Genomic DNA, 25,754 nt, shown 5'->3' on the forward strand with positions numbered 1-25,754 from the left:
GCATCTCAGTTATTTGACTTCCTATTTCTTTCCATTGTTTTGTCCTCTGACCCACTTCAGTCATCAACTTTGGTGATCATACCCTAGACCTCTGCTCATACTCCATTATTAGAGAAATGCAAATCAAAACTACGATGAGATTATCACCTCACACCAGTCAGAATGGCCATCATCAAAAAGTCTACAAACAATAAATGGAGAGGGTGTGGAGAAAAGGGAACCCTCCCACAATATTGGTGGGAATGTAAATGGTACAACCACTATGGAGAATAGTATGGAGGTTCCTTAAAAAACTAAAAATAACATTACCATATGATCTAGCAATCCCACTCCTGGGCATAAGAAAACTGTATTTCAAAAAGATATATGCATCCAGTGTTCATAGCAGCACTATTTACAATAGCCAAGACGTGGAAGCAACCTAAATGTCCATTGACAGATGAATGGATAAAGAAGAAGTGGTACGTATATACAATGGAATACTACTCAGTCATAAAAAAGAATGAAATAATGTCATTTGCAGCAACATGGATGGATCTAGAGATTATCGTACTAAGTGAAGTAAGTCAGAAAGAGAAAGACAATTACCGTGTGATATCACTTACATGTGGAATCTAAAATGTGACACAAATGAACTTATTCATGAACAGAAACAGACCCACAGACAGAAAACAAACCTAGGGTTACCAAAGGGGAAATGGGGCTGGGGAGGGATAAATTGGGAGTTTAGGTTTAGCAGATGCAAACTACTATATATAAAATAGACAAACAACAAGGTCCTACTGTATAGTACAGGGAACTATATTCAATATTGTGTAATAAATCATAATGGAAAATAATACAAAAATATATATATATATATATATTCACTTTGGTCTACATCAGAAAAACTAACACAACATTGTTATCAACTATACTTCAAAAAATTAATTTGTTCAAGAAAATACTAAGACAATATTTTCAATAGATTTACACCAATAATCTCAAGAATTTAGATGAAATAGATAAAATTCTGGAAAATCAAAAAGTACCAAAACCTGCAGAAGAAGAAATAGGTAACCTGCAAATTTTCTACCTGTGAAAGAAATTGAAGGTACAATGAAAAACATTCCCTGGCCCAGATGGCTCCACTAGTGAATTCTATTAAACTATATATACTAGTTCAAACTCTTCCAGAAAATAGAAAAGGAGTAAACACCACATTATTTTATGAAGCCAGTATTACCCTCACACTGAACCAAACCAAGACATTACAAGAAAAGAAAACCACAGACCAATAACATTTATGAACAGACACACAGAATTCTAAAAATATTACCAGATAAAATCTGGTAATTTACAAAAATATAACAGTTTATATTTTAGTTTAGTTCAGCATCCTTAAATAAATCAGGGTACATATTTCAGTATATCAACAGACTAAAAGGGAAAACCAATTTATCACCTCAATAGATGGCAAAAAAGTAGTTAATATAATTCAACATTAGTTATAAAAATCTTTACAAACTAGGTATAGAAGGAAACTTCTTAACCTAATAAAGTTTATATACAAATAACATAGCTAACATCATACTTAATGGTGAAAAACTGAATAATTTTCCCTTTGAGATTGTGAACAGTACCTGATGTCCATGATCATCATTTTTCTTTGCCTGGAAATTCTGGCCAAAGTGATAAGGCCAGAAAAAGAAAAGGAATGCAAATTAGAAAGAAACAGATAGAATAATTTTTATTTTTAGGCAACATTATCATTTACATAGAAAACCTCCAAGAATCTACAATAAAGATCTTGGAATTAATAAGGGAGTTTGGCAAAGTTGAAAGATGCAAAGACAATATACGAAGTATGTGTGTGTATATATGCATTTAAATATGTAGGTTAATTAAATATATAAATATAAATTATATTCTATACATATTTAAGGTAATGATGTTTCTGTAAACATTACTGAAAACGGTGAATAGGGAATTTCAAGATTTTATTTCTCCTCAAAACAGCAAATAAGCTGGCAAAAACTTTTGGAATTAACTTTTGTAGAACTCTGAAATCTAGTAAAAAATTGACTACAAAAAGGGGAAAGACTAATAAAGACTGAAACTGCTGCATTTTGGTAAAATAGTGCGGGGGCATTTCAATTACCCACTTATTACCTCTCACCTCCCATATTGGTGACAGCCATGGATGTGACAGTCTATACTCCTGGTGGAGGTTGCTCGTAAAAAACAGCAATCTGGACCTTATTGTCAAAGAATTTTGGTTGTTTCAACTTACTGGCAGCTACCTGAAGGGCTGACATAAAGGCTTACCTTTGTTTCACTGACTCAGTGTTCTTAGGGCTGGCATGGCTTTCCATGTGGCGTTTGCAGAAAGTATTTAAAGGCAAAAGTATTGCAGCCTGACACTAGGGTTAACAGTTGAGACAGCCAATAGCCAGACTGAAAAGATTGGGAAGGAAGAGGCTGGAAAAGGATATATATAGGAGAATAAGGGCTTTTAAAACCTCAGGTACATGCCAGGGAATTGAGAAGGCTTCAGGCATGCTCAAGGCTGGAGTCATGCTTAGAAAAAGGCTGAGAAGGCCCAAGGATTTCGCCTCTGGGTGACCTTCAGGCTCTGCAGGAAGTGAAGACTAAGAGATATATACGTCCTGGGTAAGTGTCTAAAGCATGCCTCAAGCAGAATCAAATGTCCATCAAGTGGTGAATAGATAACAAACAGGGTAATATCCATATACTGGAATACCACTTAGAAATAAAAAAGTGAACTGTCCTTTACAATTAAAAAATCCGGACATAACAGAACAGATACAAGAACACACCGAAAAAAAAGAAAAACATAGCCAAGGAACCTCAGGACCTGAGGGACAACACAACAATGAGTTCCCTGGGTTTCCTTAGTGCTTCCCACATATCCTGGACAGAGATCTGCAAAGTTCTCCAACCTGGAACTGCCAACAAGGTATAAAAAAACAGCTCCAAGAAAAGCCTGTATAGCTGAATTCTAGGATAAGATAGTGTCAGCATGTCATGGAACATAGCCGGTTTGTATCTGATGAACATCTCCAACCTATTTGGGATGATTTTTATGAAATTCGGACCCTAAACATGCTGTATAAAGGCTCACAGACACAGTAATTCATAGAATTACTAGACGGACATTCCCTGTCTTTGGAGGAGAAGTGTGCTCCCCCTTTTCAGTCTCCCTGGCACACTGCCACCACAACAGGTGACCAGAACCTGGTTAGTGCAGTTATTGTTTGGTGGACGCTCTGCCATTTCTTTCCATTACTGACCACAACATCATGATAGATTTAAAATCCATTTTGGAAAATTGTGGATGATATCAAATGAAACATTTTGGGGGATGGCAGAGTTTGCTAGGATTTTGAGATAAATAGGGGTCAGGGATTTGAAAGAAGTGCCTTATTTTTATTTGTTGCAATTTGGTTTTTATACTTCAGCCCTAAAAGATAAACTATGTTAAAGGCTGCTTAATTACCATAAACACATGTGGCAGACTGAATTGCTTATAACTGCCAATATTTCCGTTTATCATTTCATGAAACCCCAATGAATTTGACAGCTTTTCTTTCTGTGAGGGTACTTAAGAGTTCATCAGATTACAGAGAAATGATTTTAGTAAACTAGAGTTTTGTCCCAGAACATGAAATATTGGTCAAATGGTTCCCAAAGGCAGCTGACAAAGTAATAATGATCCCATCATGATAAATTTATTTAGCACACAATTATGGCACAAGCATTTAAAACAAAAACTTTTATTTAAAATTTTACTGAAGTCTAGCAATATGTTTACTTTGGATATTAATATCTCCCCTGGAGTGCTGATATGATTGTCCTGTTTCAAGCAACTGAAGATTGAATAATAATTGAAAATCTATAAATAGATTTAAAAGTAGTACTTTTACTTCTCTTCGTGTTTCAGCAAAGAATAAATTCAAATGTGGTTCTTCTCAAAACATGTAGCCATGAGTGAATTTCTTTCCCCTGTGGAACTAATATTGTATAAAATAAGTAAGACTGTACAATAGGCAAATAGAAATTTCTCATGGCTCCCATGAGAGGCCTGAACTGCCATTGTCAAAGTACTTTTCTCTTGGGTGTTTGCAGAGATGTAGGGCAAAGTCTTGAAACCATATAAAGCCCTCAGAAGCCAAAGATCTTCACAGCTTGGTGTGCCTAAGACCACTGCAGCTTCCACCAGGAAGGCAGTGGGTGCTCTGGCCCCAGGGTGCTAGGATGGTCATCCTGGTGCCGCATTAGGCACAGATGTGGTCCTGGTGCCCAGGGCTCACCTCTCATCTAGTCCTGGCGATCAGTTTGGAAGCAGTTGGGTAATCTGTGCCCTTTCACACTTTGTAGGTTTTAGAGAGTGGGTTCCTCACAGCTATTCAATACCTGAACCTTTCTTTTCTGCTTCTTCCTATTTTAGATCAGTGAAGAATTTCTTTTCACATTCTACCCCCTCAGAGGCTGCTGAGCCGAGGTAAGTGTCCCCTCTCAGAACATCACTTTCTAACGATACAGGCACCTCTGTTTCAGGTTCATATGGCACGGCAATGTTTAAATCCAAAACTTTAATTCTGTTATCATGCTTCTCCCTCCTACCCACCCTCAATCTCCAGCAATCAGTCAGGGTGATAATCTCATCTTCTGAACTCCAAGTACAGCCATATATGCAGTGAGCAGAGAGAACACATTCCCTCTACTACTTTCGAGGGGCATCTCTTGATGCATCTCTGACCCATCTCTTGGGTCAGAAACAAGCACATCCGGTTCTGATCCCAACCTACAGATTCCTATTATGCCTTCTGACATCCATGTACTGCAGGCCGCTGCATCTTCCCGGCAATTCATTTGTGATGGTGGCTACAAAAACTGCTGTTGTCTTGACAGGGAAGGAGGTTATATTTTTATCAAATTTTAATTGCTTGGAATCTACTCTTGTACAGAATCCAGACAGAATTAAAAGAGAGTGGATACACAGCAGGCACAAGAACGGAGAGAAAAAGCTAAGGTGTTTGATTCTAGATCATTGGTAAAAATCTCAAATGAGGGGGTAACAAGTTTGAGTTCACTGTAGTGGAGTAGCAACTGCTATGAGTGAAAAGGTCTACAAAGTTTATGGTAAGATAATACATTGACAACACATATAGTCAATTCCTCCTATTTGTGTGCAATAATTAGTGCTTATGCACTCTTCACTTAGTTGATGAGAAAGAGGGAAGTCTTTTGTTGAGCTTCCTCTAGGAGTGCAGAGTTACTTGTATAACTTATGAGCAGGTATGTCTAAATATGTTTGTCTTTTTTCTTTAACAAATATTGTAACGGGGGTGATTTTTCTTTTTTGTGTGTGTCTTTAAGAGTGTGTCTGTAAAGTATGAGGGTGTATTCCAACTAGTGTCTTAATCTCTGATTTGGCAACCCGGATGCATCCAAATCCACCCCCCCTTCACATCAAAAACCAGGGTGGAATGTGAGGACGCTATCAGCTGCTGAAAAACGTTCAATGATTACTTATTGTCTGTAATACGGGATAATTCTTAAATCCCGTAGTATTTCATATGAAGGTCTCCATAATCTGGTCCTTAATATTATTTTATCTCTCCTCTCTCTCTCTCTCCCCCACCTCCTTTCTCTCGCTCTCCTGTCCCCGCTTTTCTCTCTCTCCTTTTCTGTTCATTAATTAACTTGCCCACTCACAGAGCAGGTAAATCTTAATGAGTTGCTTCCCTGAAAATGTCAGGCTATTTCCTATCTCTATGCCTTTGTTCACTCTGATTCATCTGCCTAAAATGCCTCATCCTCTAACTTATTTATATTTTAAGACTCAATCTAATGATTATCTCTTCTCTGATACATTTACCAGGCATTTCTATATGTTCATTGCTGTTTTATATGTGTGATTAAATATGTATCTGTGTCACATTTCTTAAAATTTGAGCTCATCTATAATAGCCTGTGCCTATAATGAAATTTCAGTACAGTTAGAGAACATTTCCTAAAGTTATCAGAAATTTTAAATATAAAAAAGGTGTCGAGGGCAAAATCTGGTATTCCTTATCTGTACATGAGACAGCCTAGTGGTTGAGACTATGCTTTTGTAGTCAGACAGACCATGGCTTCACTGTAATTCTGATTTCTTCACTCTCAAACTTGGAAATGTTACTTAATCAGTCTAAACTACAGTGTCCTCTGTGAAATCAGAGTAACGATACCTCACTGGTTTGTTTTGTAGATTAAATGGGATAGTCAAAAAATACTTAGCAAATTTCCCAGCACCTAGCAATAATTGATAAATTATTATTAGAGAATATTCTGGACTGATTGTTCAGGCTTCATGTTAAAACTCGTCAAAACAAAACCCTACCAAATTCGTGCCCATTGCCATCTCTTCAACTCTGAGGAAATGTCCATAAACATCCCAAGTTTTACCCATCATAGTAAATGGCACACTTCCATATAATAAGCCGTATACCTGAGATTCCTCCTTGATTTCTCTCTTCTCTTACCTCCCATATTTAATCCATCAGTTACCATTAAAGATGCTTCTAAAATGGATCTGCAGTGCACTCACTTCCCTGAAACCACTGCTTTCAAGGTTACTGTCACCTTCCCCGAGCACCCAACAACAGTCTCACAACTCCCACTCTTGCCTCCCTAGAATCTTTTGCAATGACAAAGTTATCTTTCCAAGCATGAATCATTCCGAACCCCTGTTCAGCTTGAATCCTTTCACTTGCTTCTCATTGTATTTTCTTTAACATCTTTATTGGAGTAAAATTGCTTTACAATGGTGTGTTAGTTTCTGCTGTATAACAAAGTGAATCAGCTATACATATACATATATCCCCATATCCCCTCCCTCTTGCGTCTCCCTCCCACCCTCCCTACCCCACCCCTCTAGGTGGTCACAAAGCACCGAGCTGATCTCACTGTGTTATGCGGCTGCTTCCCACTAGCTATCTGTTTTACATTTGGTCGTATATATAAGTCCATGCCACTCTCTCACTTCGTCCCAGATTACCCTTCCCCCTCCCCATGTCCTCAAGTCCATTCTCTACGTCTGTGTCTTTATTCCTGTTCTGCCCGTAGGTTCTTCAGAACCACTTTTTTTTTAGGTTCCATATATATGGGTTAGCATACGGTATTTGTTTTTCTCTTTCTGATTTACTTCACCCTGTGTGACAGACTCTAGATCCATCCACCTCACTACAAATAACTCAATTTCATTTCTTTTTATGGCTGAGTAATATTCCATTGTGTATATGGGCCACACCTTCGTTATCCATTCATCTGTCGATGGACACTTAGGTTGCTTCCATGTCCTGGCAACTGTAAATAGAGATGCAGTGAACATTGTGGTACATGACTCTTTTTGAATTATGTTTTTCTCAGGGTATATGCCCAGTAGTGGGATTGCTAGGTCGTATGGTAGTTCTATTTTTAGTTTTTTAGGGAACCTCCATACTGTTCTCCATAGTGGCTGTATGACTTTACATTCCCACCAACAGTGCAAGAGGGTTCCCTTTTCTCCACACCCTCTCCAGCATTTATTGTTTGTAGATTTTTTGATGATGGCCATTCTGACCGGTGTGAGGTGATATCTCATTGTAGTTTTCATTTGCATTTCTCTAATGATTAGTGATGTTGAGCATCCTTTCATGTGTTTGTTGGCGATCTGTATATCTTCTTTGGAGAAATGTCTATTTAGATCTTCTGCCAATTTTTGGATGGAGTTGTTTGTTTTTGTGATACTGAGCTGCATGAGCTGCCTGTATATTTTGGAGACTAATCCTTTGTCAGTTGCTTCATTTGCAAATATTTTCTCCCATTCTGAGGGTTCTCTTTTCATCTTGTTTATGGTTTCCTTTGCTGTGCAAAAGCTTTTAAGTTTCATTAGGTCCCCTTTGTTTATTTCTGTTTTTATTTCCATTTCTCTAGGAGATGGGTCAAAAAGGATCTTGCTGTGATTTATGTCATAGAGTGTTCTACCTATGTTTTCCTGTAAGAGTTTTATAGTGTCTGGCCTTACATTTAGGTCTTTAATCCATTTTGAGTTTATTTTTGTGCGTGGTGTTAGGGAATGTTCTAATTTCATTCTTTTACTTGTAGATTTCCAGTTTTCCCGGCACCACTTACTGAAGAAGCTGTCTTTTCTCCATTGTATATTCTTTCCTCCTTTATCAAAGATAAGGTGACCATATGTGTGTGGGTTTATCCCTGGGCTTTGTATCCTGATCCATTGATCTATATTTCTGTTTTTGTGCTAGTACCACACTGTCTTGATTACTGTAGCTTTGTAGTATAGTCTGAAGTCAGGGAGCCTGATTCCTCCAGCTCCGTTTTTCTTTCTCAAGATTGCTTTGGCTATTCGGGGCCTTTTGTGTTTCCATACAAATTGTGAAATTTTTTGTTCTAGTTCTGTGAGAAATGCCATTGGTAGTTTGATAGGGATTGCATTGACTCTGTAGATTGCTTTGGGTAGTAGAGTCATTTTCACAATGTTGATTCTTCCAATCCAAGAACATGGTCTATCTCTCCATCTGTTTGTATCATCTTTCACTTCTTTCATCAGTGTCTTATAGTTTTCTGCATACAGGTCTTTTGTCTCCTCCGGTAGGTTTATTCCTAGGTAGTTTATTCTTTTTGTTGCAATGGTAAATGGGAGTGTTCCCTTAATTTCTCTTTCAGACTTTTCATCATTAATGTATAGGAATGCAAGAGATTTCTGTGCATTAATTTTGTATCCTGCTACTTTACCAAATTCATTGATTAGCTCTAGTAGTTTTCTGGTAGCATCTTTGGGATTCTCTATGTATAGTATCATGTTATCTGCAAACAGTGACAGCTTTACTTCTTCTTTTCCAGTTTGGATTCCTTTTATTTATTCTTCTTCTCTGATTGCTCTGGCTAAAACTTCCAAAACTATTGTGAATAATAGTGATGAGAGTGGGCAACCTTGTCTTATTCCCGATCTTGGAAATGGTTTCAATTTTTCACCATTGAGAACAATGTTGGCTGTGGGTTTGTCATATATGGCCTTTATTATGTTGAGATAAGTTCCCTCTGTGCCTACCTGTGGAGAGGTTTTATCATAAATGGGTGTTGAATTTTGTTGAAAGCTTTTTCTCCATCTATTGAGATGATCATATGGTTTTTCTCCTTCAGTTGGCTAATATGGTGTATCACATTGATTGATTTGCATATATTGAAGAATCCTTGCATTCCTGGAATAAACCCCACTTGATCATGGTGTATGATCCTTTTAATGTGCTGTTGGATTCTGTTTGCTAGTATTTTGTTGAGGATTTTTGCATCTATGTTCATCAGTGATATTGGCCTGTAGTTTTCTTTCTTTGTGACATCTTTGTCTGGTTTTGGTATCAGGGTGATGGTGGCCTTGTAGAATGAGTTTGGGAGGGTTCCTCCCTCTTCTATATTTGGGAAGAGTTTGAGAAGGATAGGTATTAGCTCTTCTCTAAATGTGTGATAGAATTTGCCTGTGAAGCCATCTGGTCCTGGGCTTTTGTTAGTTGGAAGATTTTTAATCACAGTTTCAATTTCAGGGCTTGTGATTAGTCTGTTTATATTTTCTATTTCTTCCTGGTTCAGTCTCACGAGGTTGTCCTTTTCTAAGAATGTGTCCATTTCTTCCAGGTTGTCCATTTTATTGGCATATAGTTGCTTGTAGTAATCTCTCATGGTCCTTTGTATTTCTGCAGTGTCAGTTGTTACTTCTCCTTTTTCATTTCTAATTCTGTTGATTTGAGTCTTCTCGCTTTATTTTGTGATGAATCTGGCTAGTGGTTTATCAATTTCCTTTATCTTCTCAAAGAACCAGTTTTTTGTTTTATTGACCTTAGCTATTGTTTCTTCATTTCTTTTTAATTTATTTCTGATCTGATCTTTATTATTTTTTTCCTTCTGCTAACTTTGGGGTTTGTTCTTCTTTCTCTAACTGCTTTACGTGTAAGGTTAGGTTGTTTTTTGAGATGTTTCTTGTTTCTTGTGGTACGGTTGTATTGCTATAAACTTCCCTCTTAGAACTGTTTTGCTGCCTCCCATAGGTTTTGGGTCATCGTGTTTTCATTGTCATTTGTTTCTATGTATTTTTTGATTTCCTCTTTGATTTCTTCAGTGATCTCTTGGTTATTTAGTATTGTATTGTTTACCCTCCATGTGTTTGTATTTTTTACAGATTTTTTTCCTGTAATTGACATGTATTTTCATAGCATTGTGGTCAGAAAAGATACTTGATACGATTTCAATTTTCTTAAATTTACCAAGGCTTGATTTGTGACCCAAGATATGATCTATCCTGGATAATGTTCCATGAGCACTTGAGAAGAAAGTGTATTCTGTTGTTTTTGGATAGAATGTCCTATAAATATCAAGTCCATCTTGTTTAATGTATCATTTAAAGCTTGTGTTTCCTTATTTATTTTGATTTTGGATAATCTATCCATTGGTGAAAGTGGGGTGTTAAAATCCCCTACTGTGATTGTGTTACTGTTGATTTCCCCTTTTATGGCTGTTAGCATTAGCCTTAAGTACTGAAGTGCTCCTATGTTGGGTGAATAAATATTTACAATTGTTATATCTTCCTCTTGGATTGATCCCTTGATCATTATGTAGTGTCCTTCTTTGTCTCTTGTAATAGTCTTTATTTTCTTTTTTCTTTTTTTTTTTAAAGTTTTATTGATTGATTGATTGATTGATTGCTATGTTGGGTCTTCGTTTCTGTGCTAGGGCTTTTTCTAGTTGCAGCAAGCGGGGGCCACTCTTCATCGCGGTGCGCGGGCCTCTCACTGTCGTGGCCTCTCTTGTTGCGGAGCACAGGCTCCAGACGCGCAGGCTCAGTAGTTGTGGCTCACAGGCCTAGTTGCTCCGTGGCATGTGGGATCTTCCCAGACCAGGGCTCGAACCCGTGTCCCCTGCATTAGCAGGCAGATTCTCAAGCACTGCGCCACCAGGGAAGCCCCTAGTCTTTATTTTAAAGTCTACTTTGTCTGATATGAGAATTGCTACTCCAGCTTTCTTTTGTTTTCCATTTGCATGGAATATCTTTTTCCATCCCCTCACTTTCAGTCTGTATGTATCCCTAGATCTGAAGTAGGTCTCTTGTAGATATCATATATATGGGTCTTGTTTGTGTATCCATTCAGCCAGTCTGTGTCTTCTGGTTGGAGCATTTAATCCATTTACATTTAAGGTAGTTTTCAATATGTGTGTTCCTATTACCATTTTCTTAATTGTTTTGGGTTTGTTATTGTAGGTCTTTTCCTTCTCTTGTGTTTCCTGCCTAGAGAAGTTCCTTTAGCATTTGTTGTAAAGCTGGTTTGGTGGTGCTGAATTGTCATATCTTTTGCTTGTCTGTAAAGGTTTAAATTTCTCTGTCGAATCTGAATGAGATCCTTGCTGGGTAGAGTAATCTTGGTTGTACGTTTTTCCTTTTCATAACTTGAAATATGTCCTGCCACTCCCTTCTGGCTTGCAGAGTTTCTGCTGAAAGATCAGCTGTTAACCTTATGGGGATTCCCTTGTATGTTATTTGTTGCTTTTCCCTTGTTGCTTTTAATATTTCTTCTTTGTATTTTATTTTTGATAGCTTGATTAATATGTGTCTTCGTGTGTTTCTCCTTGGATTTATCCTGTATGGGACTCTCTGTGCTTCCTGGACTTGATTGATTATTTCCTTTCCCATATTAGGGACATTTTCAACTGTAATCTCTTCAGATATTTTCTCAGTCCCTTTCTTTTTATCTTCGTCTTCTGGGACCCCTATAATTCGAATGTTGGTGCATTTAATGTTGTCTCAGAAGTCTCTGAGACTGTCCTCAATTCTTTTCATTTTTTTTTTTTTTATTCTGCTCTGCAGTAGTTATTTCCACTATTTTATCTTCTAGGTCAATTATCCATTCTTCCACTCAGTTTTTCTGCTATTTATTCCTTCTAGAAAATTTTTAATTTCATTTATTGTGTTGTTCATCATTGTTTGTTTGCTCTTTAGTTCTTCTAGGTCCTTGTTAAACGTTTCTTGTATTTTCTCCATTCTATTTCCAAGATTTTGGATCCTCTTTACTATCATTATTCTGAATTCTTTTTCAGGTAGACTGCCTATTTCCTCTTCATTTGTTTGGTCTGGTGGGCTTTTACCTTGCTCCTTCATCTGCTGTGTATTTCTTGTCTTCTCATTTTGCTTAACTTACTGTGTTTGGGGTCTCCTTTCTGCAGGCTGCAGGTTCATAGTTTCCATTGTTTTTGGTGTCTGCCCCCAGTGGGTAAGCTTGGTTCAATGGGTTGTGTAGGCTTCCTGGTTGAGGGGACTTGTGCCTGTGTTCTGGTGGATGAGACTGGAACTTGTCTTTCTGGTGGGCAGGACCACGTCCAGTCGTATGTTTTGTGGTGTCCATAAACTTAGTATGATTTTAGGCAGCCTCTCTGCTAATGGGTTGGTTCATGTTCCTGTCTTGCTAGTTGTTTGGCATAGGGTGCCCTGTACTGTCACTTGCTGGTCGTTGAGTGGAGCTGGGTCTTCGTGCTGAATTGGAGATCTCTGAGAGAGCTTTCGCTGTTTGATATTACTTGGGGCCGGGCGGTCTCTGGTGGACCAATGTCCTGAACTTGGCTCTCCCACCTCACAGGCTCAGGCCTGACACCCGGCTGGAGCACCAAGACTCTGTCAGCTCTGCGGCTCAGAAGAAAAGGGAGAAAAAAAAGAAAGAAAGAAAAAAGAAAGAAAAAAAATTTTTTTTTTAAAAAGTATTATTAAAAATAAAAAAGTAATTAAAAAAAAAAGGAGAGAGCAACCAACCCAAAAACAAATCTACCAATGATAACAAGCGCTAAAAACTATACTAAAAAAATAAAAACTGACAAACAGAACCCAGGACAAATGGTAAAAGCAGAGCTGTAGAGACAAAATCACACAAAGAAGCATACACATACACACTCATAAAAGGAGAAAAAGGAAAAAAAAAATATATATATATATATAAAAAAAGGAAGAGAGCAGCAAAACCAATAAACAAATCTACCAGTGGTAATAAGGATAATAAACTCTAAATACTAAACTAAGATAGACATAAAACCAGAAACAATTTAGTTGCAGAAAGCAAACCCCAAGTCTACAGTTGCTCCCAAAGTCTACCACCTCAATTTTGGGATGATTCATTGTCTATTCAGGTATTCCACAGATGCAGGGTGCATCAAGTTGACTGTGGAGGCTTAATCCGATGCTTCTGAGGCTGCTGGGAGAGATTTCCCTTTCTCGTCTTTGTTCTCACAGCTCCGGGGGTTCAGCTTTGGATTTGGCCCCGCCTCTGCGTGTAGCTTGCCTGAGGGCGTCTGTTCCCGCCCAGACAGGGCGGGTTAAAATAGCACCTGATTAGGGGGCTCTGGCTCACTCAGGCCAGAGGGAGGGAGGGGTAAAGAATGCAGGATGAACCTGCAGTGACAAAGGCCAGCGTGCTGTTGCAACAGCCTGAGGCACGCCGTGCGTTCTCCAGGGGAAGTTGTCCCTGGATCTCGGGAAGCTAGCAGTGGCGGGCTGCACAGGCTCCCCGGAGGGGCGGTGTGGAGAGTGACCTGTGCTCGCACACAGGCTTCTTGGTGGCTGCAGCAGCAGCCTTAGCGTTTCATGCCCATCTCTGGTGTCCATGCTGATAGCCACGGCTCACGCCCGTCTCTGGAGCTCATTTAGGCAGTGTTCTGAATCCCCTCTCCTTGTGCACCCCGAAACAATGGTCTCTTGCCTCTTAGGCAGTTCCAGACATTTTCCCGGACTCCCTCCCAGCTAGCTGTGGCGCACTAGGCTGTGTTCACACAGCCAACCCCAGTCCTCTCCCTGGGATCTGACCTCCGACGCCTGAGCCTCAGCTCCCAGCCCCCTCGTGCCCTGGCAGGTGAGCATACAATCCTCTTGGGCTGGTGAGTGCTGGTCGGCACTGATTCTCTGTGCGGGAATCTCTCTGCTTTGCCCTCTGCACCCCTGTTGCTGTGCTCTCCTCCGTGGCTCCGAAGCTTCCCCCCATCTCTGCCAGTGAAGGGGCTTCCTAGTGTGTGGAAACCTTTCCTCCTTCACAGCTCCCTCCCACTAGTGCAGGTCCCGTTCCTATTCTTTTGTCTCTGTTTTTCCTTTTTTCTTTTGCCCTGCCCAGGTACGTGGGGAGTTGCTTGCCTTTTGGGAAATTTGAGGTCTTCTGCCAGCGTTCAGTAGGTGTTCTGTAGGAGTTGTTCCACATGTAGATGTATTTTTGATTTATTTGTGGGGAGGAAGGTGATCTCCGCATCTTACTCCTCCGCCATCTTGGAGCTATCTCTCTCATTGTCTTTAGACCACTGTTCGGATCCCCTGTTATGACCTATGGGGTCTTGCACATGCTGGCCCTGCCCACCTTTCCCACCTATTCCTGTGCTCCCTCCCCCATCCATCACAGCACAGCACTGGCCTCATCTCAGTGCAGCTCTCTCCCACCTCACTCATCAATGGGCTGGGGCCCTGACATCCTTCTCTCTCTAAATGTTACCTCCCCAGAGATCAGAGAGACCTTCCCCAGTCACATGAGTATCATGTTCAGTTTTTTAACCTTTGTAGAAAATGTCTCATATTTTATTATGTATTTCTTTTTGTTTGCTTATTTTATAAAAAATCTCCTCCGAGAGAATCTCACCTCTACCCCCAAGGACTTAAATCTCCCCAAGAGGAAGCTCAGGTATGCTCACCATTCTGCTTGGCCCATAGCACTTACTCTCCTCACTGCTATTAGTCCATCCCTACCTTTTAATGCCCTAACATGGGGTAAGAGCCCTTTCACACTTACTGTCATTTAGAGTTTATATAAAATTTTATTTACATTATTTCATTTGGGTTTTGATCCACATTGACATAAGCTAAATAAATATTAATATTCACATTTGCAGAAGAGGCAATTGGGTTTCAGAGAGGATAAGATTTCAAGGTTCATATAGCAATCTATGGGCAAACCTGGTACTTGACTGAGGTCCAGGTTTTTTTTTTTTTAAAGAATTTCACTTTTTATTTATTTATTTATTTATTTATATTTTTGGCTGTGTTGGGTCTTCGTTTCTGTGCACGGGCTTTCTCTAGTTGCGGCAAGCGGGGGCCACTCTTCATCGCGGTGTGCAGGCCTCTCACTATCGCGGCCTCTCTTGTTGCGGAGCACAGGCTCCAGACGCGCAGGCTCAGTAGTTGTGGCTCACGGGCTTAGTTGCTCCGTGGCATGTGGGATCTTCCCAGACCAGGGCTCGAACCCGTGTCCCCTGCATTGGCAGGCAGATTCTCAACCACTGCGCCACCAGGGAAGCCCGAGGTCCAGGTTTTTAATACTGAAAAGCTGAACTCTCCTCATCTCACCTTCTCATGCACCTCACAGAATATGACAGGCTTCACTCTATCTCCGTGGATTGTAGAGGGAAAAAAGTATTGGTATGTGAGGGATAAATGAATTGTAAAGGTAGAATTTCCAGAGCTCTGGGTGGATGAAAGGCCAAGAAAGCCAGGTGTATCCTTTAGAATTGGCAATGGTAACATGGAACATGGCGGTTTGATACTGTTTAATTTGGGTGTGGTTGTGAAGGGCAGTGTAGAATATTAGATAGAGCATGTTGTTTAGACTTGGACTTGAATGTGATTCCTGCCCTGCTGCCAGTGGGAATGTGGTTAAGTAACTTAATACCTTTCCAAAGCTCAGTTTCTTCATTACTAAGATGGGTATAATAACATGTATAAAGAGGCTGTGTGAGAATCAAATTACATTATGTGCATAATGTACTCAGTGTATGATCTAGCCTATAATATACTATTAAAACATGATATCTGTTACTGTTATTACTAGTCAGAGAAGGCAAAAGATGGAAGTCTGACCAAGTGATTTTTTTCCCCCAGGAGAGTTAAGCCCTGTGTCTCCAATATGGAAGTGGAGAACCAGACACGGGTCACCAGGTTCATTCTGGTGGCGTTTCCTGGGAACTGGGGTGTGCGTGCAACAGTGTTCCTCATGTTCCTCGTGGCCTATATTCTGACAGTGGCTGAAAAGGTGATCATCATCCTGTTGGTGCAGCAGAACCGGCCGCTGCACAAGCCCGTGTACTTCTTCCTGGCCAAGCTGTCCTTCTTGGAGACCTGGTACCTCTCTGTCACTGTACCCACGGTGCTGTTTAGTTTTTGGTCCGTGAGCAGCAGCATCTCCTTCACGCACTGTATGATACAACTTTACTTCTTCATTGCACTCATGTGCACAGAATGTGTGCTCCTGGCTGCCGTGGCCTACGGCTGTTATGTGGCCATCTGCCGCCCACTGCGCTACCCCACCATTATGAGCCATGGGCTCTGCTTCCTCCTGCCTCTTGGTTCCTGGACCAATGGCTTTGGCATCTCCTTGGCTAAGATCTACTTCATCTCTTGCCTCAGCTTCTGTGGCCCCAATGTCATCAATCATTTCTTCTGTGATATCTCTCCAGTACTTAGCCTCTCCTGCACAGACATGTCCACAGCTGAATCGGTGGACTTTGTCCTGGCACTGGCCATCTTCCTCTTGCCCCTCTCTCTCACTGTCCTGTCCTATGGATGCATTCTGGCCACCATCCTACGCATGCCCACAGGAAAGCAGGAGGCGTTTCCTACTTGTGCCTCCCACCTCGTGGTGGTCACCATCTTCTATTCAGCTACTATTTTCATGTATGTCTGGTCCCAAGCCATTCATGCCTTCAACATGAACAAAGTTATTTCCATCTTCTATGCCATTGTTACCCCTGCGCTTAACCCTTTCATTTATTGTCTAAGGAACCGAGAGGTCAGAGAGGCTCTGAAGAAACTGGCTTATTGCCAGGCCATCCGATCTGGCTAGTCTGTTACAATTGATTAGAAAGAAGTAATTTGATTTGGTGCCTGCTATTCCGTCCTCCATCCTTTCTCCTTTAATGCCTCACCTGGATATTACTCACGTTAATGTGACATCACCACATCCACATTAACCACGGGCTCTTGGCTGTGTCCTGAGGTCTGCATCAGTCTGTGTTCTAAGGGCATACCCCTTGAATAGAGAATTCTCTTTGGCTCTGATCCAAAATGGGGTTTCTACGACTGTGAGTAAATTCCTGAGTTAAGTGGGAGAGAGAGATGGCAGCATATGAATTAGCTGTTTTATCTAGCAAGCATTAAACACTTGGGGGAAACAGATTTGGTGACAGCTTCCTGACTTCTCAGTTTCCTGACTGAGACAGAGGTAGCAGCTGCTTTAACAATCCATTCTGGATATTATGCCAGGAGTCAATCTTGGTGGCAGAGACTAGAGACTGTTCCTCTACGCCTTTCAGCACTTTTTGTAAGCACCCATTTCCCTGTATTAAGTACCTTTCTGCCTCAAACAGCTGGAGTGCTTTCTGTTATCCGTAAGTGAACTGTACCTTTTTCAGTGATATTTTGTCTTCTTATATAACTTATTCAGTTGTTTTGTGTTGAATTTCATATTTGCCTCCTAGATGTCACAGTATGTTTATTTGTATCCTCTAGTGGATGAGCACATAATAGCTGATAAATAAATAAATATCATCTCATATATTATTTGCTAAAGGAAGCTTGCCCTCACAGTCCTCTTTTCTTCTGATCTCAGTGTTCCCTCATTCCTCTTCAGTTTTCTTTTACTTCCTCTGGGCTCACTCCCTCACCTCATATACAAATCACTAACCCAGTCTTAGGAATTGACAGATTTTCGTCCTATACCACAGTGTCTCTCAACTCTCCTACTTGTTTATCTGACACCCTACCCATGTACGCCTTACCTTTTTCATAAAATGAACCCACACACCTGCAGAAGGGCACATGGATATGCCCACTCTTGATTGGTAGTTCTGACAATGGCAAAGGGAGCTATACTTTAAGTTGTATTCAATGTAACATGCTGACGTCAGTAGGAATTTAAGTCTTCCATTAGAGCAGTTTAAAATAGAATGGCTTTTATAATTTGCATCCTCTTTCACAAACAATACTTTCAAGAATGTTTTCTCTTTCTTTTGAAGTAAGAGGCATTAGGTGGGCTCTTTGCTGCATTTTACAAACTTCCAGAACAGAAGGAAGTAAATAATGAATAATCACAGACAGTGGGGAACAGAGGTCAAAACCCAGATCTGCTAACTCAAAGCACTAGGTCCTTTCTTAGCTCATGGGGTCTCCCCAGAGAGAAAACATGCTCCTTTAGCAAGCCTAGTGTGGAAGCCAATTGTACAGGGATGTGGTTGGAATCATCAATTACTATATCTAGAGAACTGTTAATAAAATAAAAATGGACACATGAAGTATACTCCTCAGGAAAGAAAGAAACAAAGGTAAAATGCAAACCTCTTTAGAGAATAAAGATACAAAAGGAAATGATTCTCATAATGGAAATGATTCAATGTTTGCTCCTAGAACATATTTTGGTCCCTTCATACACAAAAAAGTGGTTATAAACGTATTTCCATTTAAAACCCAAACATATAAAGATAAGTGATTATTTTTGAGATAATTCAGATGAATCAAAACATAACAGTAAAGTCATATAGGGCTCTGAAATGTGTACATGGAAAAACAGGCAAAGACATCTTTAGCAGGAATCAGTAAATGAGGGGTGTAAACAACCAACTGGTTGCTGACAATCTGAGTTTTAGTCCCAGATATATTTTTGTCATGTGAGCTGGAGCAAACCATCTAAACTCTCTGAACAAGATTCCTCACGTGTAAAATAGGAATAATAATGCTTACTCTGCTTCCTTTACGCAGTGGTCTTGAAGATCACCTGGCATGATGCAAAAGATCTTGATTGTTAAAAATCTGGACCAGTGTGAGACCTAAGCAAACTGAAGGTTGGTTAGGGTTTACATGAGGAAACTGGTGGGGAAGGTTGTGCCCTCAACCTGTCTGAAACTGTCCACACTGCCTGAGCTTCATGTATATAAGCTGGGAGACTCCCGATGGAAGGGGATGCTTGTTTCTTTATTATTTTCAGAAGTGTCTGAATGAGAGAGAGCGTGGAAGTAGAATTTCTTCATAAATTCTATTGTGTTTCAAAGAGCAGATGGGAATCAGCAAAATGTAGCCTTGACCTCTTTGTGAGAAGAATATCTAAATGCATGGCCTCCGAAAAGTAGACGGTACAGATCAGACCAATATGGGAATCAGCCTCAGCAGAGAGAAGATGTTTAATAGCAGTGTAATGGATAAATGCACACAGAAGAGAGCTATTTGTAAGGTGAGATGCATAAAGCAAGTGACAAGTTTTGACCCAGCCTGCGTGGGTTTAGGTAACCATAATATAAACTCTGGTAGTCAGTTTTAGCAGTTTACCCTGAGACTAATCCCTCAGGATTTAGATATAATCAACCAAGCTTATAAGAAGCTTCATCAAATAAAAAAATATTACTTATACATGCAGTTTATTTATTTATTTATTTATTTATTTATTTATTTATTTATTTCTATATGGCTGTGCTGGGTCTTCGTTTCTGTGCAAGGGCTTTCTCCAGTTGCGGCAAGTGGGGGCCACTCTTCATCGCAATGCACGGGCCTCTCACTATCACGGCTTCTCTTGTTGCGGAGCACAGGCTCCAGACGCGCAGGCTCAGTAATTGTGGCTCACGGGCCTAGCTGCTCTGCGGCATGTGGGATCTTCCCAGACCAGGGCTCGAACCCGTGTCCCCTGCATTGGCAGGCAGATTCTCAACCACTGCGCCACCAGGGAAGCCCTACACGCAGTATATTTTTAAGGGGACTATATTAATTAGCTCATTCAACTAGTATTTATTGAGTATCTACTATGTACTAGGCACAAGTGATAGGGATATAACAATAACAAAACACAAAAACTTGTCACCCTCGTAGGTAGGAACAGATAGCAGACAATATATTTGTACATTTATAATACATACATACATACATACATACATAATGTAGTGGGTTGAATGGTGGTTCCCAAAATATATGTCCACATCCTCAACTTGGAACTTGTGATTATGAATTTATTTGGAAAAAAGCGTCTTTGAAATGTAATTAAATTAAAGATATCTAAATAAGATCATCCTGGATTATCTGGGTGGACCCTAAATCCAATGACATGTTTCTCTAAGAGAGAGAAGGGGAGAAGACTGAGGGAAAGGCCATGTGAAGATAGATGGAGGCAGAGACTGGAGTTATGATGCCATAAACCAAGGAATGCTTGGAGCCGCCAACAACTGGAAAAGGCAGGGAAAGATTCTGCCCTAGAACTTTCAAAGGAGGCACCAGATTTTGGACCTCTGACCGCCATCATTGTAAGAAAATAAACCTGTGGTTTTAAGCTATCAAGTTTGTTGTAATTAACAAATTAGTTTTAATTAATTAACAAATTAGTTAATACTGTAACAACAGTAGCCCTAGGAAACAAATATGTATACCAATTCAGGTGGCAAGAGTGCTATGGGGAAAACAGTGTATGGAAGAGTACTGGAAAGTGCTGGTGGAGATTTGAAATTTTACTTTATTTTATTTTTTTGTTTCATATTGTAGAAGGATATTTATTGTCATGGGGAAAATTTCATGTAATACATTAAGTAAAAATTGTGGGCCATTGAACTTTTATCTGTTTTATACATATTGGTGTATATATGTCAATCCCAATCTCCCAATTCATCCCACCACCAGCCCCCCACCAAGATTTGAAATTTTATTTATTTATTTTTGGCTGTGTTGGGTCTTTGTTGTGGTGCACAGTCTTCTCACTGTGGTGGCCTCTCCCGTAGCGGAGCATGGGCTCCAGGTGCGCGATCCTCAGTAGTTGTGGGTCACGGGCTCTAGAGCGCAGGCTCAGTAGTTGTGGCGCACAGGCCTAGCCACTCTGCGGCATGTGGGATCCTCCCGGACCAGGGCTCGAACCCGTGTCCCCTGCATTGGCAAGCAGACTCTTAACCACTGTGCCACCAGGGAAGCCCAAGATTTGAAATTTTAAATACGAGGTTCCAGAAAATCCTCACTGAGGAAGTGACATTGGAGCAATATGTGAAGAAGCTGAAGGAGCAAGACGTGTGACTAACTGGGCAAAGATCATTCCAGACAGAAGAAATCTGTCTTGATAACAAAAAGAAATCTGCCTTGATAACAAAAAGAAATCTTTTTGTTATCAAGACAAGGGAGCAATTTGAGTTTGGCTGCCCAGAACTGCAAATGCCCACTACGTTACTCCATTTTGGTTGCCTAGAACCCCCATATACCTTATTTCCTAAGATAAACTTTCTAAGATGCTCATGCTTACCAAAAAAATCCTCCCCCATCACTCCCCTCTATTGCTAAATGGAGACAACCCAATTCTCATGGGTGCTACATTGAGCTCCAGGTCCAAGATGACAAGCCAATAAGCAATCCTCTCTGTATAGGAAGAATAGAGCTCTTGTTCTTTTTTTAAAAAATGTTTTCAAACTTGGAAAAAAGGCAGAATGACAATTTCTTGACTTTTGATATTATGCCAAAGCCTTTTTTAATAAGCCTTTTTGATACTAATGGAGCTTTCTTGGGGAATGTTGCCGTACATTTGACCAACAATTTACAACAGACAAAGGTGCAGAATTTAAAGCCCTATATAGTTATCGGTTAACCTGCAGACATTGACAAGATGTTATAATTCTTCAGCCTCTTTAGAAAAGTTGAACCAAAGTTGATTTGGTTTATTGGGCTGTGAAAAGTTCACCAGGCTTATATCTAATTCAGTAATCTTATGTTGGTATTCCTTTCCTGGCTGACTGTGTAAAGTTCTGTTCCTTAATGCTGTTGGGACAATTTATTTTGTCTTCCTGCTTCTTACTAACAGGTTAAATGAATGTTGGCACATGTTCATTATTTATTTGTTGGAGACTAGATGTGGGGCAGTGGGGCGAGGCAGGGCAAGTGGTAAATAAGCAACATGATAATAGCATGTGGCTAGGAAATAGTTTATTTTATTTTATTCTTTTATTGAAGTGTAATTGATTTACAATGTTGTGTTAGTTTCAGGTGTACAGAAAAGTGATTCAGTTATACGTACATATATATCTTTTTTTTCAGATTATTTTCTATTATAGGTTATTATAAAATATTGAGTATAGTTACCTGTGCTATACAGTAAGGTCCTTGTTGGTTATATATTTTATGTATAGTAGTGTGTATGTGTTAATCCCAAACTCCTAATTTATCTCCCACCCTTCCTTTCCCCTTTGGTAACCATAAGTTTGTTTTCTATGTCTGTGGGTCTGTTCTATTTTGCATATAAGTTCATTTGTATCATTTTTTTTTAGATTCCACATATAAGCAGCATCATATATTTGTCTTTCTCTGTCTGACTTACTTCACTTAGTATGATAATCTCTAGGTCCATCCATGTTGCTGCAAATGGCATTATTTCATTCTTTCTTATGGCTGAGTAATATTCCATCGTGTATATATACCACATTTTCTTTACCCATTCATCTGTTGATAGACATTTAGATTGTTTCCATGTCTTGGCTCTTGTAAATAGTGCTGCAGTGAGCACTGGGGTGCATGTATCTTTTTGAACTATGGTTTTCTCCAGGTATATACCCATGAGTGGAATTGCTGGATTGTATAGTAGCTCTATTTTTAGTTTTTTAAGAAACCTCAATACTGTTCTCCATAGTGGCTGCACCAATTTACATTCCCACTAACAGTGTAGGAGGGTTCCTTTTTCTTCACACCCTCTCCAGTATTTATTATTTGTAGACTTTTTGATGATGAAATACTTTAGTAACAGTGGTCTAGGAAGGCCTATAAGGAGGTAACATTTTACACAAAGCCTGAATGATGAGAAGTAGCTAGTCATGACAAATAAAGTTCAGTGACTGAAAAGCACAGGTTCTGGGGCCACACTACCTACTTTGAAACTAGTTCCTGCTGTGTAAACTTGGGCAAGTTTAATCTTTCTGTGCCTCAGTTTCCTCATTTGTAAAATGAGGCTAATAACTGTACCTACTCCATTGCATTGGTTTGAAGATAAGTGAATACAGGTAAAGTAATTAATTTAGTGTTCAGCACAGAGTAAGTGTTCAGTAAAGGATTATTTTTATTTCTGTTTGGGACAAAGTTTTATAGGCAAAACACATACTGAGTTTAGCCGCTTGTAGTGAGAATTAGAGTGGCATGTTATGTGGAGAAGGCTAATAATGCTCGGAGTAAAGTAAAACTTGTAGTATAATAATTCCAATTTAGACATTTATACTAAGGAAATGCATACATGTGGGAATAATTAAGGAGATGCTCATTGCAATATTGTTTATAATAGAAAAAAATGAATAAAGAAAACCCCAGCATGTTAAAAAATATAGTTGGATAGAGAAAAATGTCCTTGTGATGGAAAATATTGTAGCTAAAAAAAATGACATGGCAAGTGGCTCGTAGTATACTATTGGGTAAAAAATAGTTTGCAAATAAGCAATTACAAAAATGATGTACAGTGTGATCTCATAAAATACACGAATATATGGCATATGTATACTTTTATGAAAAGAGATAAAAGGAGGAAGCATTAATAATTTTCAGGCTGCAGAAATGAGAGTAGATGGGTCAAATATTAATCAAATGAAGGTTTAATAGCCCAATATAGTTTGAGAGAACTAGGCAGCTATTTCTTTAACCTGCTTCCTACATTCTGTACTAGTGATATTACACCAAGGCAGAATAACAATGAATGGCAAAGTATGATTTTCCTTTTTCCCTTTTGTTTATTGACAGATTCTTCTGAGGCCCAGAAGCCTCTGTGGATTGGGCTGGTTATGACCCCATAAGTGTATACATAGGGTAAACAAGTTATATTGAAATATGAAATTTAGGTAAATTAATGTTTCTAATGTATAACAGAGTATGCACAAAGGATGTGGTTTATTTGGTATTAAAAAATCTAAAGCATCAAATAACGAGGCAAAGCTTCTAGATCAGAACAACTTCATCAACCTTGCCTTTTGCTGTGAAGGTTGTCATGGTAACGGTAGGGCTCAGAACTGAGAGCATACTAAAGCAGTTATTATAACTCTACATAAAACATATTTGACATTTGGAGTGTTTCTCTTTTGATTCATGATTAGTCTGAGACACTGAAATGTCCCCATGGTGGGCTGAGGCCATGTGGACAATAATAATCTAAAAAGAAGAAAATCTAGAGATACAGATGCAAAATAGAAGAAGTGTTTGTCTAGGAGTGGATGCACTGCCAGATTTTTGTGTCTCGTCCTCCTCCCTCTGGTCCTCCTTTTCCTTTTCTTACTTACCTCATATTGTCTACTGTTTTTCTGCTTAATAAATGCTGTATTGCCTGTTTCCAAGATAAAATAACTCCCCCCTAAATGAAAATGCTACTGTGCTCCTGTCACACTCCTCTTTAAAACACTTCATTGTTTCTCTTCACCACCTACGAAGACGAGGTCCTTAGCTGGGTCGTAAAGCTCTCTGCTGTGTTCCTGCCCATGCTTCCCACCTCGGCACCTCCTTCTCCAGCATCAGTGTCAGATGTTCCCACCTGACACTTTTGGTCTCAAACTTCTTGTAGTTTATAAGCACAACATGCTGTTTCAGGCATCCCTGTCTTGTTCAGGCTATTTCCTGAGCTTAAAACATCCTGCCATCTCCAGTTATGTGATTGGGTTGTTTTTGTTTTTTCATTCTTTTAACTCAATTTAGGTATCGCCTCTTTCAGGAACCTTACCTCCCCTTTCTGTCTGAGGCACTATCAGCTGTCCTGCATTCTCTTTCCTGATATCAAAGGAACAGGAACTTGTCTTATTCATCTTTGTCTCCCTAGAGTCTAACACGGCCCCTGGCATGTAGTTGATGCCTGATTAACAGTGTTAATCTAACCTGAACTGAATTAAGGGAGAGTTTGTGCTTCTGAGTAAAAGGAAAGGAACTAAGAAGTTTATACAGGGTATTTCTCTAATACTACTGTAAATGTCTTGAAAAGTTTCCTTATGAGAAGAATCCTAAAGATGTACACAATTCTGTGGCTATTACTAACAGACTCAAGAAAGACCTGGCTCTGAGTATTTGCTTTAGATGATGCTACAATCATAATGCTTACTCAGCAGATCTAGTAGCTTTTTAAATCATCAGCGAGCATGTAGCATGCTGCAAAAAACAGAAATGGGAAGCTGTTGCTGTCGCTGAGCAGAAAAAAACACTGGATTTGTGGAAAGAGAAGCTGTAGTGTCAGCTTCTAAAACTCAGGATGTTCAAATTAATCACTTTAATATCGTCGTAACTCTTAAAAATAAAACTGACTCATTTTCTCCAGTTATTACCAGTTATTATCTTTGTTCTCATTTTCCTTGCTCTCCACTTCAGTCCATCCCTTACTATGTTCCTTGATGGCCTATACCCCTCATCACTGTTGCCATCATTCATCTCTAAGCCATCAGAATCTCTCACAAGAATGTACTGTCATATCCCTTCAACCAGTAGCCCTATTTCCTTTCTCTTATTCTCATCAAATAACCACACCACCAGCAGATGTATCTTTTATAAAAATTGCTTTATTGAGGTATAATTGACATGTAAAAGCTGTGTGTATTTAATATACTCAACTTGATGCATCTGGGGCTGTGTACACCTGTAAGTATATCACCACCATCAAGGCCATGACATAATAACCATCACCTCCCAATGTTTCCTCCCACCCCCTTTTTGTTGTTATTATTAATTATTGTTATTTTTTAGTAAGAGCACTTAG

General features: G+C 39.5%; 1 protein-coding gene across 1 annotated transcript in view; it reads left to right on the plus strand.

Moving 5' to 3' along the window:
• Positions 1-24,406, plus strand: part of OR6B1 (olfactory receptor family 6 subfamily B member 1) — a 104,620-nt gene extending 80,214 nt beyond the window's left edge. Inside the window, exons 3-4 of the mRNA XM_082400489.1 lie at positions 4,451-4,504; positions 15,929-24,406. Of these exons, the coding sequence (XP_082256615.1) occupies positions 4,451-4,504; positions 15,929-16,889 (1,015 nt within the window). The 3' untranslated portion in view covers positions 16,890-24,406. The remainder of the gene's footprint in view (positions 1-4,450; positions 4,505-15,928) is intronic.
• Positions 24,407-25,754: the final 1,348 nt, after the last annotated feature.

Source organism: Balaenoptera borealis, assembly GCF_965194805.1.
Source record: "Balaenoptera borealis genome assembly, chromosome: 7".
Lineage (NCBI taxonomy): Eukaryota > Metazoa > Chordata > Mammalia > Artiodactyla > Balaenopteridae > Balaenoptera > Balaenoptera borealis.